Below are 13,356 nucleotides of genomic sequence, written 5' to 3'. Positions count from 1 at the left end.
TCTTTTGTTCGACGATCGACGAGCACGTTTGTTGCTATCGCCGCAGCCGAGTTGCTTAGTTCTTTTGCGGGCGCAAGTCAGCCCAGTAAAGAGTTAATTTCAGTACCATTAAGTCTGTGCTTTCTTTTGGTGTCAACGGCCTTTTCACCACTACGTGACAATATCCTCGTCAGCGACAGGTAGATTGTAACCGTTGATTGTAATTTGTAAATGATCATTTTCACTGGTATCGGATAACTTATCGCTTTGGCGTTCTGGTCGTAACAGCGTGGCTTACGCGTCCGTTGAGGTCATTTATTTTATCAACCCTAGATAGCCTTCAGCAGGCAAAAAATGGTCATCATCTGTTCGTATGGATCATACAGCGCACACAATTCTAACTATATGCGTCGTATTTGTAAACGGTCATGGGTTGAATCGACAGAACAGGAATAGGAAATGAGGATGATTTCGTTTTTTTATGGTGTTTAATGGCTAAAGCAACTCAGGCAATGACAGACGCCTTAACCGAGGGCTCAAAAAGTTTTGATTACGTGGGTTCTTTAACGTGCACTGATATGGCCCAGCCCAAGGACGTCTTGTTTTTCGCTTCCTTTAAAAAGCGACCGTTGCGGCCGGAATGTGATCCACGTCTTTAAGCACAGCAGTCGAGTGCTCTAACCCTTCCACCTCTGCTGCAGGGATAAGAGGAGTACATCCACGAGAAACAATTCCACACAACCGAGCAGATGCCTTGTCCCCTGGACAGCACAGTACCTGGCCATAATGGCTAATATGCATAAAACACATTTAACTGCCTATCTTGTGGTGAGAAAGTTATTCTTAGTACTCGTTCATCATGCATCTCCGCCACATATCGAGTAGGGCGATCAAACTTCTATTCACAGGTTTCCACGGTTCCAGATTCACAGGTTTCTCCAAAAGATCCGTACATGAATAATTGAGCTGACAGTGAGGGAACGTGGGCAGTGAATACTTTCGTTATATAAGAGGACAGCGGTTGGTGGTGGCATGGACAATTCGTGAAAGTAAAACACAATTTCCAGCTGCACATTTACCCTAGAAACTATGCGCTAATTGCGGCAAAGCTGAAGTTTCGTGGTCTGATTGAGGAAGAAAAATGCCTGGCTGTAACAGTAACTACAAACGCAATCGATTGATGCAGTTGTTTATTCATTTCAGGCTCCTTAATTAAATCAGTAGGTTACAAGGAAAAAGGCAATAACCCTAGAACGGGACAGACACCGTTTACTTAAAATCGAGCTTAGACTATTCTGCGTTTCTGCAAAATGGCGGTCGTCATTGCTTAACCCATGTGCATCATATCAGGTTTCTCATGCTCCATATATCATATCCTAAGTACATGTTGTACGAAAAAAAAAAACAGGCGACAGGCACCTTCTAAAACCTACAAACAATATTTTATTTAGCAGTTGGTGCCGCAGCATCCCCGACGAGATGACATTCTGTACGGTTGTGCATCATTTGAACGACAGGATCACACAACTTTGCAAAAAGTTTGTCGCAGCAAGTTTCTTGACAATTCTTGAAGTAACTTTGCTTCACCCACACTTCACAACCATGAACGGAATCTGTGAAGAAAGACAAATGTTATATATTTCTTCAGCTGCATTGTAAAAGACCGCCCCAAATGAAAATCCTTCGTGTATTATGTAGCTCTACAGCTTTATGTTGGTAGTTGCTTGGCAGTTTTGGAAGCAGTGAGAAATTAGACTAGCAGGTACCAATTAAAAATATACTGTGTCTGCTTATCGAGAGCTAAAATGATCTAAAATCTTGCTTTTTGCTCAGAAACCTTGTTTCTTTATAGATCCATAGCTGAAGGAAACGTCGTCAATTTTTTTTGTTCATTATAATATTGAAAAAACTGCTTTTTCTACTGTATTTCCAGTATTCGGCACGAACATCTTGCTTGGTTTGGGGCAACGACATCTGTGCGTAGTTTGCTCATTGATGTTTTCCTTACGTGGGCACACGCTTGTATTTCGGATGTCTGCAACCAAAGGAAGTACGACACAATATCGCTTAGTGAGCGTTTATGCTTGACTAGTTTCATTCTTATAGGATATGTTTCTCAGATCCACATCATTATCTACTTTATTATCCTGCGCCGACTGTAACTTATAGCTCTATTCGTACCCTAAAAAAATGAATGCATCCATGTAGCCATGTTTAACTCTTTGTATAATGTTACGACCTTGTGCAGCGAATTAATCGGCGCATTCACTGTATACGTCTTTGAGTTTCAGTATTTTTTATATTTTGTACTACACCACATGACAAATGTCATTACTGCATAATGGGGTTCAGCGCCATAGCCAGAATGGGAGCACTTGCGTAGGTTATGATTTTCTCCATAATTTTCATTCTTCTTAGCACTACAACTAGAAGATAGCGTAGGTGTCGACGTGTTGTTATTTTTCCTCCTTCTTCTCTATAATTTACTCACATCATAAATTGAAATTTTCGAGCTATGTGTGTTAAACTCGGTGCATCAACGAAAGTTTCTTTTATTGAAGATATTCTTACACATGTGGGTTTGCATGTTGTATTTATGCTAGACTGAATGCGTACACTGCGAAAGCGTAAAAAAATGCATTGTCGCGCTAGACTATGTCGAGTAATATGTCTATAATGGCGTTTTTTTTATATATACCAATTCAAAATATGAAAACCACCTCCCACACCGCTTGAAGGTTTATATTGTATGTATTTTGGGAGGACATGGTCGCTAGTTGGGATAACAAAGAAGTCTTCTTGATAATTGTGTAGCTAGATATGGACAAGCGAGACCTGTTCTATCAACAAGCGATCGTTCATTTGCTTTTACGAACCTTCCGAATACTCCACTGAAAGTGCATATCGGGGTTATGGACTGTATTCTAAAGTTTTAGGTATGAAAGCCTGTCGATCACAGCCTATGCCCCTATAATGCAGACAAGAGCATACCAGAGGAAATAAATGTGGAGAAAGCTTGCTATATCAGAGCCTCATATGTTTCGAGAGAAGAATTTAAGGTTGTCTAGAGGTTAAAAAGCATTGGTTTTAAACTCGTTTACATGTAGCAGAAATTTGAGTCTTTTTCTCGTAAACACATTGCCAGGTACTTTGGGACTCACGAGAAGGAAGAAGGAGGAGCAAGAAAGAAGAGAAGAAGAAACAGGAGCTGGAGTGCCCTGCGGACTTGCAGTGCATAAAAACAAACACCCCCGTTACGTACTGAGTACGTAACAGTTTTGGTCGAGCTTGCGGGATAGATCAATACGGATCTCTGTTATCTTCGACGAAGCCGCCGACTCGCTGGTCTACCGCCCCTACCATTCAATGTGGCTCAAGGCGGTGACGCCGGCCAAACAACCCCTGCAGTGGGAAGCTGGCGGTATTATCGCGAGCCGCGCACTTTTGGTGCGAAAACTGACAAGAATGTCGACTAGTGGTGAACCAACTGCGAAAGCGTGAGTCGGTACAATCGTTAGGATTTAACCGTGAAACTTGCGAACACAATCTTCTTCTTGGAAGGCACGGCGTTAATTTGGTTTGACAATCATGAGGACTCAATTACCAGCTGGGATCGTTTCATAGAAGAAATCAAGAAGGTCTTTGGCGACGGATCCGCAAAAAAAGAAACGTACAGGGCAAATGTTACTACAGCGTGTCCAGGTAGCGGGTGAGACGTGCACCCATATATCGAGAACATTGTGAAGTTGTGCAAGATGGTAAGCCCACGGATGTTCGAGGAAGATAAAGTAGGCCACTAGCTCAAAGGGATCGCTGAAGACGTATACACTTTACTTATAAGCAAACAGAGTTTGAACTCTACGGCTGACATCATCAGACACTGCCGCACTTTCGAAAGCCTAAAGTTGCGTCCACACCGGAAATTTGTGGGACTGTCCAACGTCACATATCCCTCGCGATCATTATATCAGTGCACAGGAGTTCATGGCTGATCTGATATGCCGAATTGTGCGGGAAGAATTGCTGCGGAACAAATATTCTGCATGCAAGAATGAACACCAGTATGATGGTTGCGCGTGGCAGGCGAAACCCGCGATCCCGTCATCTTCCTGGACTCCGACTCTAAATGCGCCACGCTTTGGCGACCGCAGACTGTATGACAATTTAATCTCTTCCCTGCCACGAATGTGCCGAAGACCCTCCTACACACGCGGAGTAGCTCGTCAGCAACGCAGGCCTGACTACCATTACCAGCCAGAACAAGTCTGCAACCACTTTTATTCTGACCGATGGCGCCCGCAACCTATGTGCTGCAGCTGTGGCATGTCTGAACACATTTTCCGGTACGGTCGCGGATGAGGCCTGTTGCCACAAGGTCGTCGCATGTTGTTCAATCCTTCTGATCGCCTCAATACGACATTTTATCACCGAAGCCTACACATGCTTATGATACCTACCACTCGACACAGATGCGAAATTCTCGCCCGCTTTCGACCGCAGCCTGACGCCGCACACACAGACAACGATGCTCACCGTTTCCTCGACGCCGTTTATCACTTTCGGGAAACTAGAAGGCATGGCCAGCGCAAGTGAGGTCGCCAAAGAATGAACGTTTCCAATACCTCTTTGTATTTGTGTAAAAACTATTTTTTAAGTATTTATTGACGACATCCGCACCATATCATTAATTGACACGGGAGCAGCAGTCTCTGTTATGGGTTTAGGGTTGAAGAATTGTTTAGGATGCAAATTTATTTTTAGCGTCAATCAAGCTGCGCTATTCCGTGGTGTTGGCGGTGAATCATTGGTTCCTCTGGGTGTGTGCTGCGCGAACTTTGTGATTGGCGGCCAAGCGTTTCGAATCAATTTATCAATGCTGCCTTGTTCTACGCATGAGTTAATTCTAGTCCTAGACATTTTGAAACAGTGTGGTGCAACTTTATACTGCCAGAGTGGACAGATCTCACTGAATACTGCGTTGATGTCAGCTCTTGTATAAGCCTCCTACCCGATTTGGGTGCGTTTTGTGTGTCTGAAGATGCAGTTAGATAAATGAAGGGGAAATGAGGGTACTCGTTATAATACATGAAGGAAAGAAGCCAACAGTCGGCGAGACCAAGGAAAGCATTGGGGATTGTACTTTATGTCTTTTTTTTTTAATTTTTACTTCGGCAATAACATAAATTCGAGGAAGTATCGTCGAATTCCGTGGCAGGACTAAGTGACGGTTCTCTTGAAGACAAAACACCAGCTGTTGCAGAGTCTCGAACCCAGGCAATGATTAAAGCATCTTTGGGAACACAGGAGCGCCGACTTTGGACTGACCTCTGTTACCTCTGGCCTTCACACTTCTTTTTCGAAACGACGACAAAATGAAACTTCTTATTCAAAATGACGAAAAATGAAACATTTTTGTCGTCCATGCGCGAAAACAAATGCTTCCACACCGCAGGCAAGGCGTGTGTGTCACGTTAGGCATTGCCTATATAAACAAAACTAAGCAGGCAACTTTCGCCACCAAATAGGGGTACTGGGGTGTGACTGACGCATTCTGATCCCAGCCTTTCGATACACGAGACTTCGAGCAACTCACGGGCCAGGGTGTCCCTCCTCTTGCTAAAAACCTAAATTCTGTGAGCTTTGGTCCACACTTTGGCTTTATATCGCGCGATTAGCCTGGTCGACGGTGAGGAAGCATTTGGTTTTGCGCATGAACAAAAATGTATCATTTTTTGTGATTTCGAAGAAGTTTTATTTTGTTGTCGTTTCCAAAAAGAAGTGTGACCAGTTGGAGTCAGAGCCTTTCCTGTCAGTGTCTATTGTTACGTCGTATTTGTTAGCGCTGTGGAATCTTCTTTTTCGATAAAATGCACCAAGCAGCCCGAAATTGATTTATGGAGAAGGAACCTAACTACTTTAGGCAGATCGTTGTCTAATTCCTGGTGCGAAATACTCGTGCTAAATAAGCCTACATTGTTGCTGAAAAGAAAATATCCTCAACTGCGGAATCCTGTGTCTGCCTGCTCACTACTCCAAACGTGGATGATGCATCAAACACTCCAGCTAATAAATATGCCCCTTGTAGCTGACTAAAATTTCTTTTGAATAAGATAGTGCTACTGTTGGCTATGGCTAGAGATATACACTACATATAGTGGTTTCAAAATGGCGAATGGGCGGTGCTACACGTTCATATTTAGTTTCGAGGTTGACTTTGTGAGTTGCTATATCGCTCTGACTGCAATAAAAACGTTATTTATTATTTGCTTGATGTCTGTCAGTATATAGTTTGGCGATCCCTTGAAATGTTACCCCGTTCGGTTCCTAAAGGTTCATCACAGCGCTTAGCACTTGTTCATAAATCTTTTCTCCTCGGGCAGCTTATAGGTTAACACTGCTATGTGATGAAAATTCGTATCCTGTATAAATACAACCGCTTTGGAATGCGAGTTTAAATATTTTACTTAACTCTAGTTTTCAATAAGCGCTCAACTGTTTATTACTACAGGATGTTCATTGACATTAACTTGAGGACAGTAGTTGAAAAACGTTCCGGTTGATCAGGGTCCGCTATAGGAGTGTTCTCTATTCCTTTTCGGCACTAGAAAATTTACCACTGCAGCAGCGATATCGAAGGAGCAGGGTCCGTATGATCCGAAGCGCCGGACTTTGCTGGAAGGCGCGATTTTCGGTCTGGAGAAGGCGGTTGGGCAATATTAATACTATATTTTGCTGCCCCTACAGGAAAGTGGACGGGCCTTTCATGAACTCGGTAAGCATGTGACAGGATGAAGTTTGTTTTTGAAATTCACGAAACAGTTATCTATGTCAGCATATACTGTTACCGTGCGCACATGGTTCGTTTTTAGCAGAGCAGAATCAAGACTTAAGCGAAGCCCATGCTGTAAACTTGGCTCACCATTGCTTCTGTAGTCCAGGTATGCTAGAAGACAGTGTTGGTCGGCATATAGAACAGGGTAGACGATAGTCTTATCTACAGAAATAAAACGAAATATTAGCTTTCTTACTGCGAGCATAGACGCAGGGTTAAGGAAGGATAATGTGAACAAAACATTTTTACTTGCATCCAATGCTTGACTTGAACGCATTACGGAGTGTGTGATTTCGGTAGTAGGAGTAAGCAGTGTAACCTTTTTTAAAGGACGCCCTGGTAAAACACAAAAGAATTATGCACTAGCACCTTTACACAGAACTCACAACCCTACAGAAATACGTGTATTTAAAGAAGAGTAATTTGTACAGATTGTACTGATATAAGACTTTTTCCCAAACAAATAAGTGCGGTGGTATAATTTTTGTTTCACATTTAATGTAGCATGCATTTATTAGCATCGAAACGTTTATCCGAATTATAGTTAAGGGCCACTAATGAAGCAGCAGACAAATACCGTCGGTGTTAACAATATTGTCTTATTGAAATCAGTGCTAATTCTTGCATGAATTTTAAATATTTAGAATAAAAACGACACAAACACGAATCTACTCACACTGTATCAAGGTATCGCTATCCCATCTGAACTACTCGTACCTCTGATGTGTCGAAGATGCACTAAACACATCACTAAGTGAAAATTAATATTTCCTGCTGGCTCACGAGCAAGAGCATCAAATTTCGTTTTCAGGGACATATTGTGGAAGCCTTGAGCAAGTGGTAGTTTCATCCATGCTCTATGCATATGACATGCTAAAGTGTCATGTGCATGAAACATCTTACTGCAAGCTTGTAGCTGACGTGGCTTGCATTATAAATAGTTCAGCATTGCTGCAAAGTCAGTCTCGTAGAGACTAATAACTGATAGAGCAAGCCCTCAAGTTAGTACCAGCTACCTCTGAAGGAAAGTCCAAGGTGTCTCGTTCGGACCGGTTTAAAGAATGCTAAAAATTTCACGCCACAATTTCAATCGGTGGCGTGAAATCAGCTTAGGTGGGTTAGAGGTTAATAAAGGAAAACGTCGCATGGACAGTGGTGAAGAGTCGAGGAGGTTCGTCGGCTCTTTTGAAAGACTTGCATCGAGAAAGAGCAGAAAGAGCAGCTAATCCTGAAACAGTAGCATCGTGAAAGACATGCGACCTTAGGTATATTATAGAAAGTTCGCTGGCAATGCTTGTACGGATGTGTTGTTTCATTATTCAGATGTACCATCGTTTGAAAGCTTACAAGGTGCCCACCCAGATGTAACCGATGTTCTAAAAAATGGGCCACAGTGAAGCTCCTGAATGACTGGTGGTCTTACGTGCTGTATTTAGGCTTGAGGTTATTCCACGCCATGTTCGGTGCGCTAATGAAAAGAACAAGACGCCGAATTTGAAGCAAACAGAAAGAAACATACGGGTACCTAAACGAAGTTTCATGGGGATTCTGAATCTGCATCCGTGTAGAGCTCTCCTTTGCGCCTTCAGCGTTCTCCGTTCGGAGGTTTTGTCGCAGTCTTCATTTCACTTCTCAGGGCAGAAGCCATCGGACAGCGGCAGGCAGCGACCGCATCATGCACTCAAGGTTAACCCTAAGAGCCCCTCATTTATTTCTTGCAAAAGAATATTTAGCTACTATCTAAATTACTTTTTTAACCACCATAATGTTTTCAATGATACCCTAAATCTAGTGGATGCAGTGCATGTCTAATGGCGTCAAATGCGCGGCTTTAATTAAGGGGCTGAAATGGAAGCTATAATGTGATCAAACAGCTGTTGGGGCGTAACTATGGACCAAACGGCGTCTAAAACCCAATTGAAAATAGTGCTCCAGAAATATGCGCAATTGTTTTGAGAGACGTGAGTGGGATTTTTTTCCACTACTCCCTATATATTTTAACCAGGCTAAAACATTACGTAAGTAGTAACTTGGGAAAACGATTTCAGATAACTGGTTTTCGAGATGGTCTTTTGAATCGATACTTTATTCATAAAGCCAACATTGAAACACTAACCACTGAAAAATAATAAGCACACTGCACTGAGGTCCTAGCTAGGATATATACGGAGCGCAAAGACACGACACAGGTGACATGGACAAATTTCAAGCTTGTATTATTGATATTGGTGTTATTAGGCAACTTTCGCACTAACTTCATCTAATTAGCATTCATTATTCATTAATTTTTGAGGACGAAAATGTTCTCCAGAAGACTCGATGCCGCTATCAAGAATCGAAGGATATTTTACAAGACTAGGACGCTTTGTCCTTGATTTAACGGCCACATTACGTTTTGTTATAACACACTGCATTTACTCACACTGTATTTTAGAAGGAAGAGTATTTAATGCTTGGGATGCGTTTTACTTTGTCACGTGTGGTACGGTGAAGTCTAATGTGTACTGAAATATTTGCGTACTGAAATGTTTAAGCTTGACGAATGATCGAGTAGTCTTGATAAGTAAAGGACCATCACGAAGTATAGACATTTTGCCCGTTTGCTAACCGCGGACGACGGGTGTTGACGCTGTAAGCCTTTCATGGCAAATTTCACCCTCTTTCATTTATGCAATAATTCAGCCGCATAGCATGTTCCAAAGACCCCTTTCATAAATGTCAAGTCGGCTTCACCTCTATGCTGCATTCCCCACTAATGGCAGAACAGCAATGTATTGAAACATTACATTTTGGCCATAATTCATATGATTTATGCATCAGAACATATTTGCATAATTGCCCTATCACCACTATATGCATCTGTTTAGAAGCAACATGCGATTTCAGGTCTATATCGCCATTTTTCTGGCGGCCAGTGACACCATATTTGGGGCAAGAAGCAGCGTGGGAAAGCCTACTTAACAATTTTTGCAAGGGGTCCATTGCCATTGAATTGGTCTGGCAGTTCTTTGAAAGAGATAATAGAAGCGGGTGCCACACTGAACACCTTGAGATGTTAGATGTCATCCATACCACTGAAGATAGATCTGCACTGATTAGAAGTTTAATGAAGTGGAACGTTTTTTTCGCGTATAAACTTACCATTCGCATGAGGACTTGTTGTAGTAAGTGAAGGTCTGTTCAACCGCGTTTGTGTCGTTGTCCGCACAGGTTGTTTTAGACGAAACGCATCCAGTTATGTTTCGGCCTCTGCTGTCCGTGGGTCGCAGGTGCATTTTTTATGAATGTGGGGCTTCAACTTAAGTGAGCTCAGTTGTCGCCACATCTAAAGCTACCCAAGCAGCACGCCGTCAATGGACCGCCAATGGTCCAATATTGGGATATATTGGTCCCAATATTGGTCAATATTGGCGTCTGATTGGGGCGCACAAAGAGCCAAGATATATGCCAACCAATTTGATCGGCTCTCCTATCAAAACCAGTATTGGCATACTACCTTGTTTACTGGCATTCAACGGCACTCAATGGCTACTCAATATCTTCCACCCAAGTTCACTCACTGGTTGTTATATCACGGCCATCCCGCCAAGCTCACTGGCCATCCAATATCTTGTATCCATGCTTATTCACTGGATATTCACAACTGGCATCCAGCCAGATTTATCGGCTACACAATATTTCCAATCCAATCTTGCCCAGTGGTTTTGCATTATTGGCATCCAGCCAGAGCAATTGGCAATCCGGCTAGTTGCTTTTTCGTGCTATGACTAATAGGCACCTGCAAACCCATCCCCTACTTATGCAGTGAATATATTTTTCATGCAGCTTTTCATTTAAATAAAGCATGCTGAGAATATCCATGCACAGAAAATAATACAGCTGAAAGGTTCACTGCATGGTGATTTATTAGGTGTGCACGTGTTACAGGGCATGGAAACATTTAGGTAGAACTCTTAGACTTCAGTGCTCCTCCTGTCTTTGCGTCCCTTGTCAAGGTGTTCTCAGGTCCCAGGTTGGAGGAAGGCGCTGCGTTCATCGCAGCTTCTTTTGTGGTCGGTTGTAGGGGCAGCAGCTCCATGCAGCCTTGAAAGATATGGACTTGAGCAGCGTGCATAACAATGTATTTCCTTTCGCAGATGGCACCTGGAAATAAAAGCAACATTCATAAATCCCATTAAGACAGAAAACTTTTGGAAAGTGGAAGTGCAGCTAGACCGTGGAGTAAAAATGCAAAATAAAGCACTACCTGTTGGCCCTCAGGCAACTTTCTTGTCTGATTTACTCAGGTTGAAATAAGCTGCATGCTCAGTGAGGCCGGCCATATTAACTTGGTTACATTGGTTTGCACATCTGGCAGTGCACGGCTTCCCACGTGGATGCGTTGTTGACGCTGGAAACATAAAACAAAATGACATTTGCCGTTATCTATTCTTTAACGGTAGTCAGTGCTTGCCCCCTTATACTTGTAGTGCCTTTGTGATCGAACACCTGTAGAAGAAAGACGTCGTCATAACTGGAAGCTTCAAATCAATAGCTTTCTTTTGAATAGATTGCCGCAAGAACTAAAAAGTAACTACAAAGGAAAAAACAGACACAAAAAATGGCAGTCGCACTCCGACCGCGGCTACTAAATTTAGTGTGCACCGCATCATTACTGCAAACAGATCGTTTTAAAAGTTGTCAAAGCTGCAGCCAAAACAACGTACGACACAGATGCTTTGGGGTTTGTATGATACACTCGAACTGAAAAAAATAAAGAAATCCGTAACTTAGCATCACGTTTGTTGTGGGAACAACTTTGTACGTGTGGTAAAGTATAAGAACTATGGTAGCAACTGTAAATAACCTATTTTAAGCGGCTATTTTATGACACTTCTACTACTCGGAATTAGCGCAAGAGAAAGATCAAACACGTGAATAAGCTACGCGTCGTTTAGACCATTCCAATAGCGCATTCATAACGGCAAATTACAATATTAAATATTCGCTCGCAACTAAGAATCATGTCCCAGAAATCTAGACTTAACTCTGAGTTTTGTATACAGTTTGTAAAAGAAACTGACCACTTCAGACTCACAACACACGAGCGATGAAGTTGTAACCTGAAAATCACACAAAACACGCGTCATGTTTTACAGGACCACGTTTTTCTTTTGCAATACAAATTGGCCACCTCTGCGCCGTAAATTTTGTCATTATGACCAGAGTTTATGCATACAAAATAGTGCGCTGAAAATACAGTTCAGAACTGACTGGCGTGGTGCGGTCGAAATAAATGACTTTCCGTTCTCGCAAGCATATCGGTTATTGACATGATGATCAAGGCTGACAACATACTGCACCAAATAATGCAAAAAAAAAAAGTATCTTACCATACGGCTAGCGCAGATTTGCAGACCTCAATTGCAACAATCCAAAATGAATGCTGCCACGCAAAGTACATCCCAGGGATCTGATGCTTTATACACCTGGTAAGAAAAAGTAGCGATCTTACAAGGAGACAAAGCAAGAAATAATCTCAGAGAGCTGAGTTGTGAACAAACAACTTAAAATGCTGGTGGTACTCACATCCTCTTTCAGGCATGGCCATTAAGACGAATCGAAATATCCTCTTTCAGGCATGGCCATTAAGACGAATCGGAACTTTCACAAGGCTTGGTTTTTCGGTTCTGCTGTCCAAAGCTGCGGGAGCTCGAGCGGGTGGGGATTGTGTGGCCGACCAGACGCCTCTGAATCAGCGGCTTGTGTCGAGTTTTGAGGCACGGTTGGAAGAGGGCAGAAGATGGTTGTGTTTTCTCTCCCTCTTTTTTTTTTTTTTTTGCTTGAGATCTGTCGAAAGAGTAAGCATAAAGCTCGAAAGGGGGTGAGAGAAATGAAACAGGTCCCGCAGGACCACGTGAGCCCAGAAGGCTGCCGGCCAGGAAAGTTGGCGGGAAGGAAGGGAAGAGTGAGGAGGAGTAGAGTGGGGGGCATTGTGAGCAACGCCTGCCTAGCCGGGAGGAAAGAGAGGGCAGTGAAGGTCGCTGCCCCTCCGCGATGACTGCTTTACGGGGAGAAAAGGCTACAAGACGGGAAGTTGAAAACGGTTTGAGAATTGCTTTAGTCAAGGCACTCGGGCGGAGAGGCGACAAAAGGACGAGAGAATGAAAACCATATGTTCTTTGCGCCAAGCATGTGAGGAGGAATGCGCAGTTTTACCCTTGGCTTCGCTAAAACAACGAGGAGTGCGTTCGGAACTCTTTGGTCGCCTCGACTGTTGGCTCGGTAACATTTTCAGTGGAATGATAATTTCGCTATATTTTTTTGTTAATGCAAAATACGTTTTACCTCATAGTTTCAAATAATAATCACATACGTAAAACAATCTTCAGTTTTCACGGAATCGTCCTCGGTTCGAACAAATGGACATATCTTTTTTTATTAAAGATGGCACACAGGTCGCTGTTCATGACGGAGTGCTCTTGAAACGTCATCACGCGCAACTGAGCGATTCAACAGCCCGTATACTTGCTGTATTCCTATTAAGGAAAAGAAAAGCGAAAACG

General features: G+C 42.8%; 1 protein-coding gene across 1 annotated transcript; it reads right to left on the bottom strand.

Annotated features, from left to right (window-relative positions):
* Positions 1–1,422: 1,422 nt before the first annotated feature.
* LOC146200285 (uncharacterized) lies at positions 1,423–10,086 on the bottom strand. Its single transcript, XM_084592322.1, has 3 exons — positions 9,953–10,086; positions 4,437–4,546; positions 1,423–1,592 (listed from the first exon to the last, which is right to left on the bottom strand). Exons 1-3 carry the CDS (start codon positions 10,084–10,086, stop codon positions 1,423–1,425), a joined length of 414 nt encoding a protein of 137 aa, XP_084448448.1.
* Between the last annotated feature and the right edge of the window lie 3,270 nt (positions 10,087–13,356).

This window comes from Amblyomma maculatum, chromosome 2 (genome assembly GCF_055883805.1).
Source record: "Amblyomma maculatum isolate TAMU_Amacu chromosome 2, ASM5588380v1, whole genome shotgun sequence".
Classification (NCBI taxonomy): Eukaryota; Metazoa; Arthropoda; class Arachnida; order Ixodida; family Ixodidae; genus Amblyomma; species Amblyomma maculatum.
The sequence above is the reverse complement of the archived record's forward strand: the minus strand, read 5'-3'. Positions and strand labels throughout refer to the sequence as shown.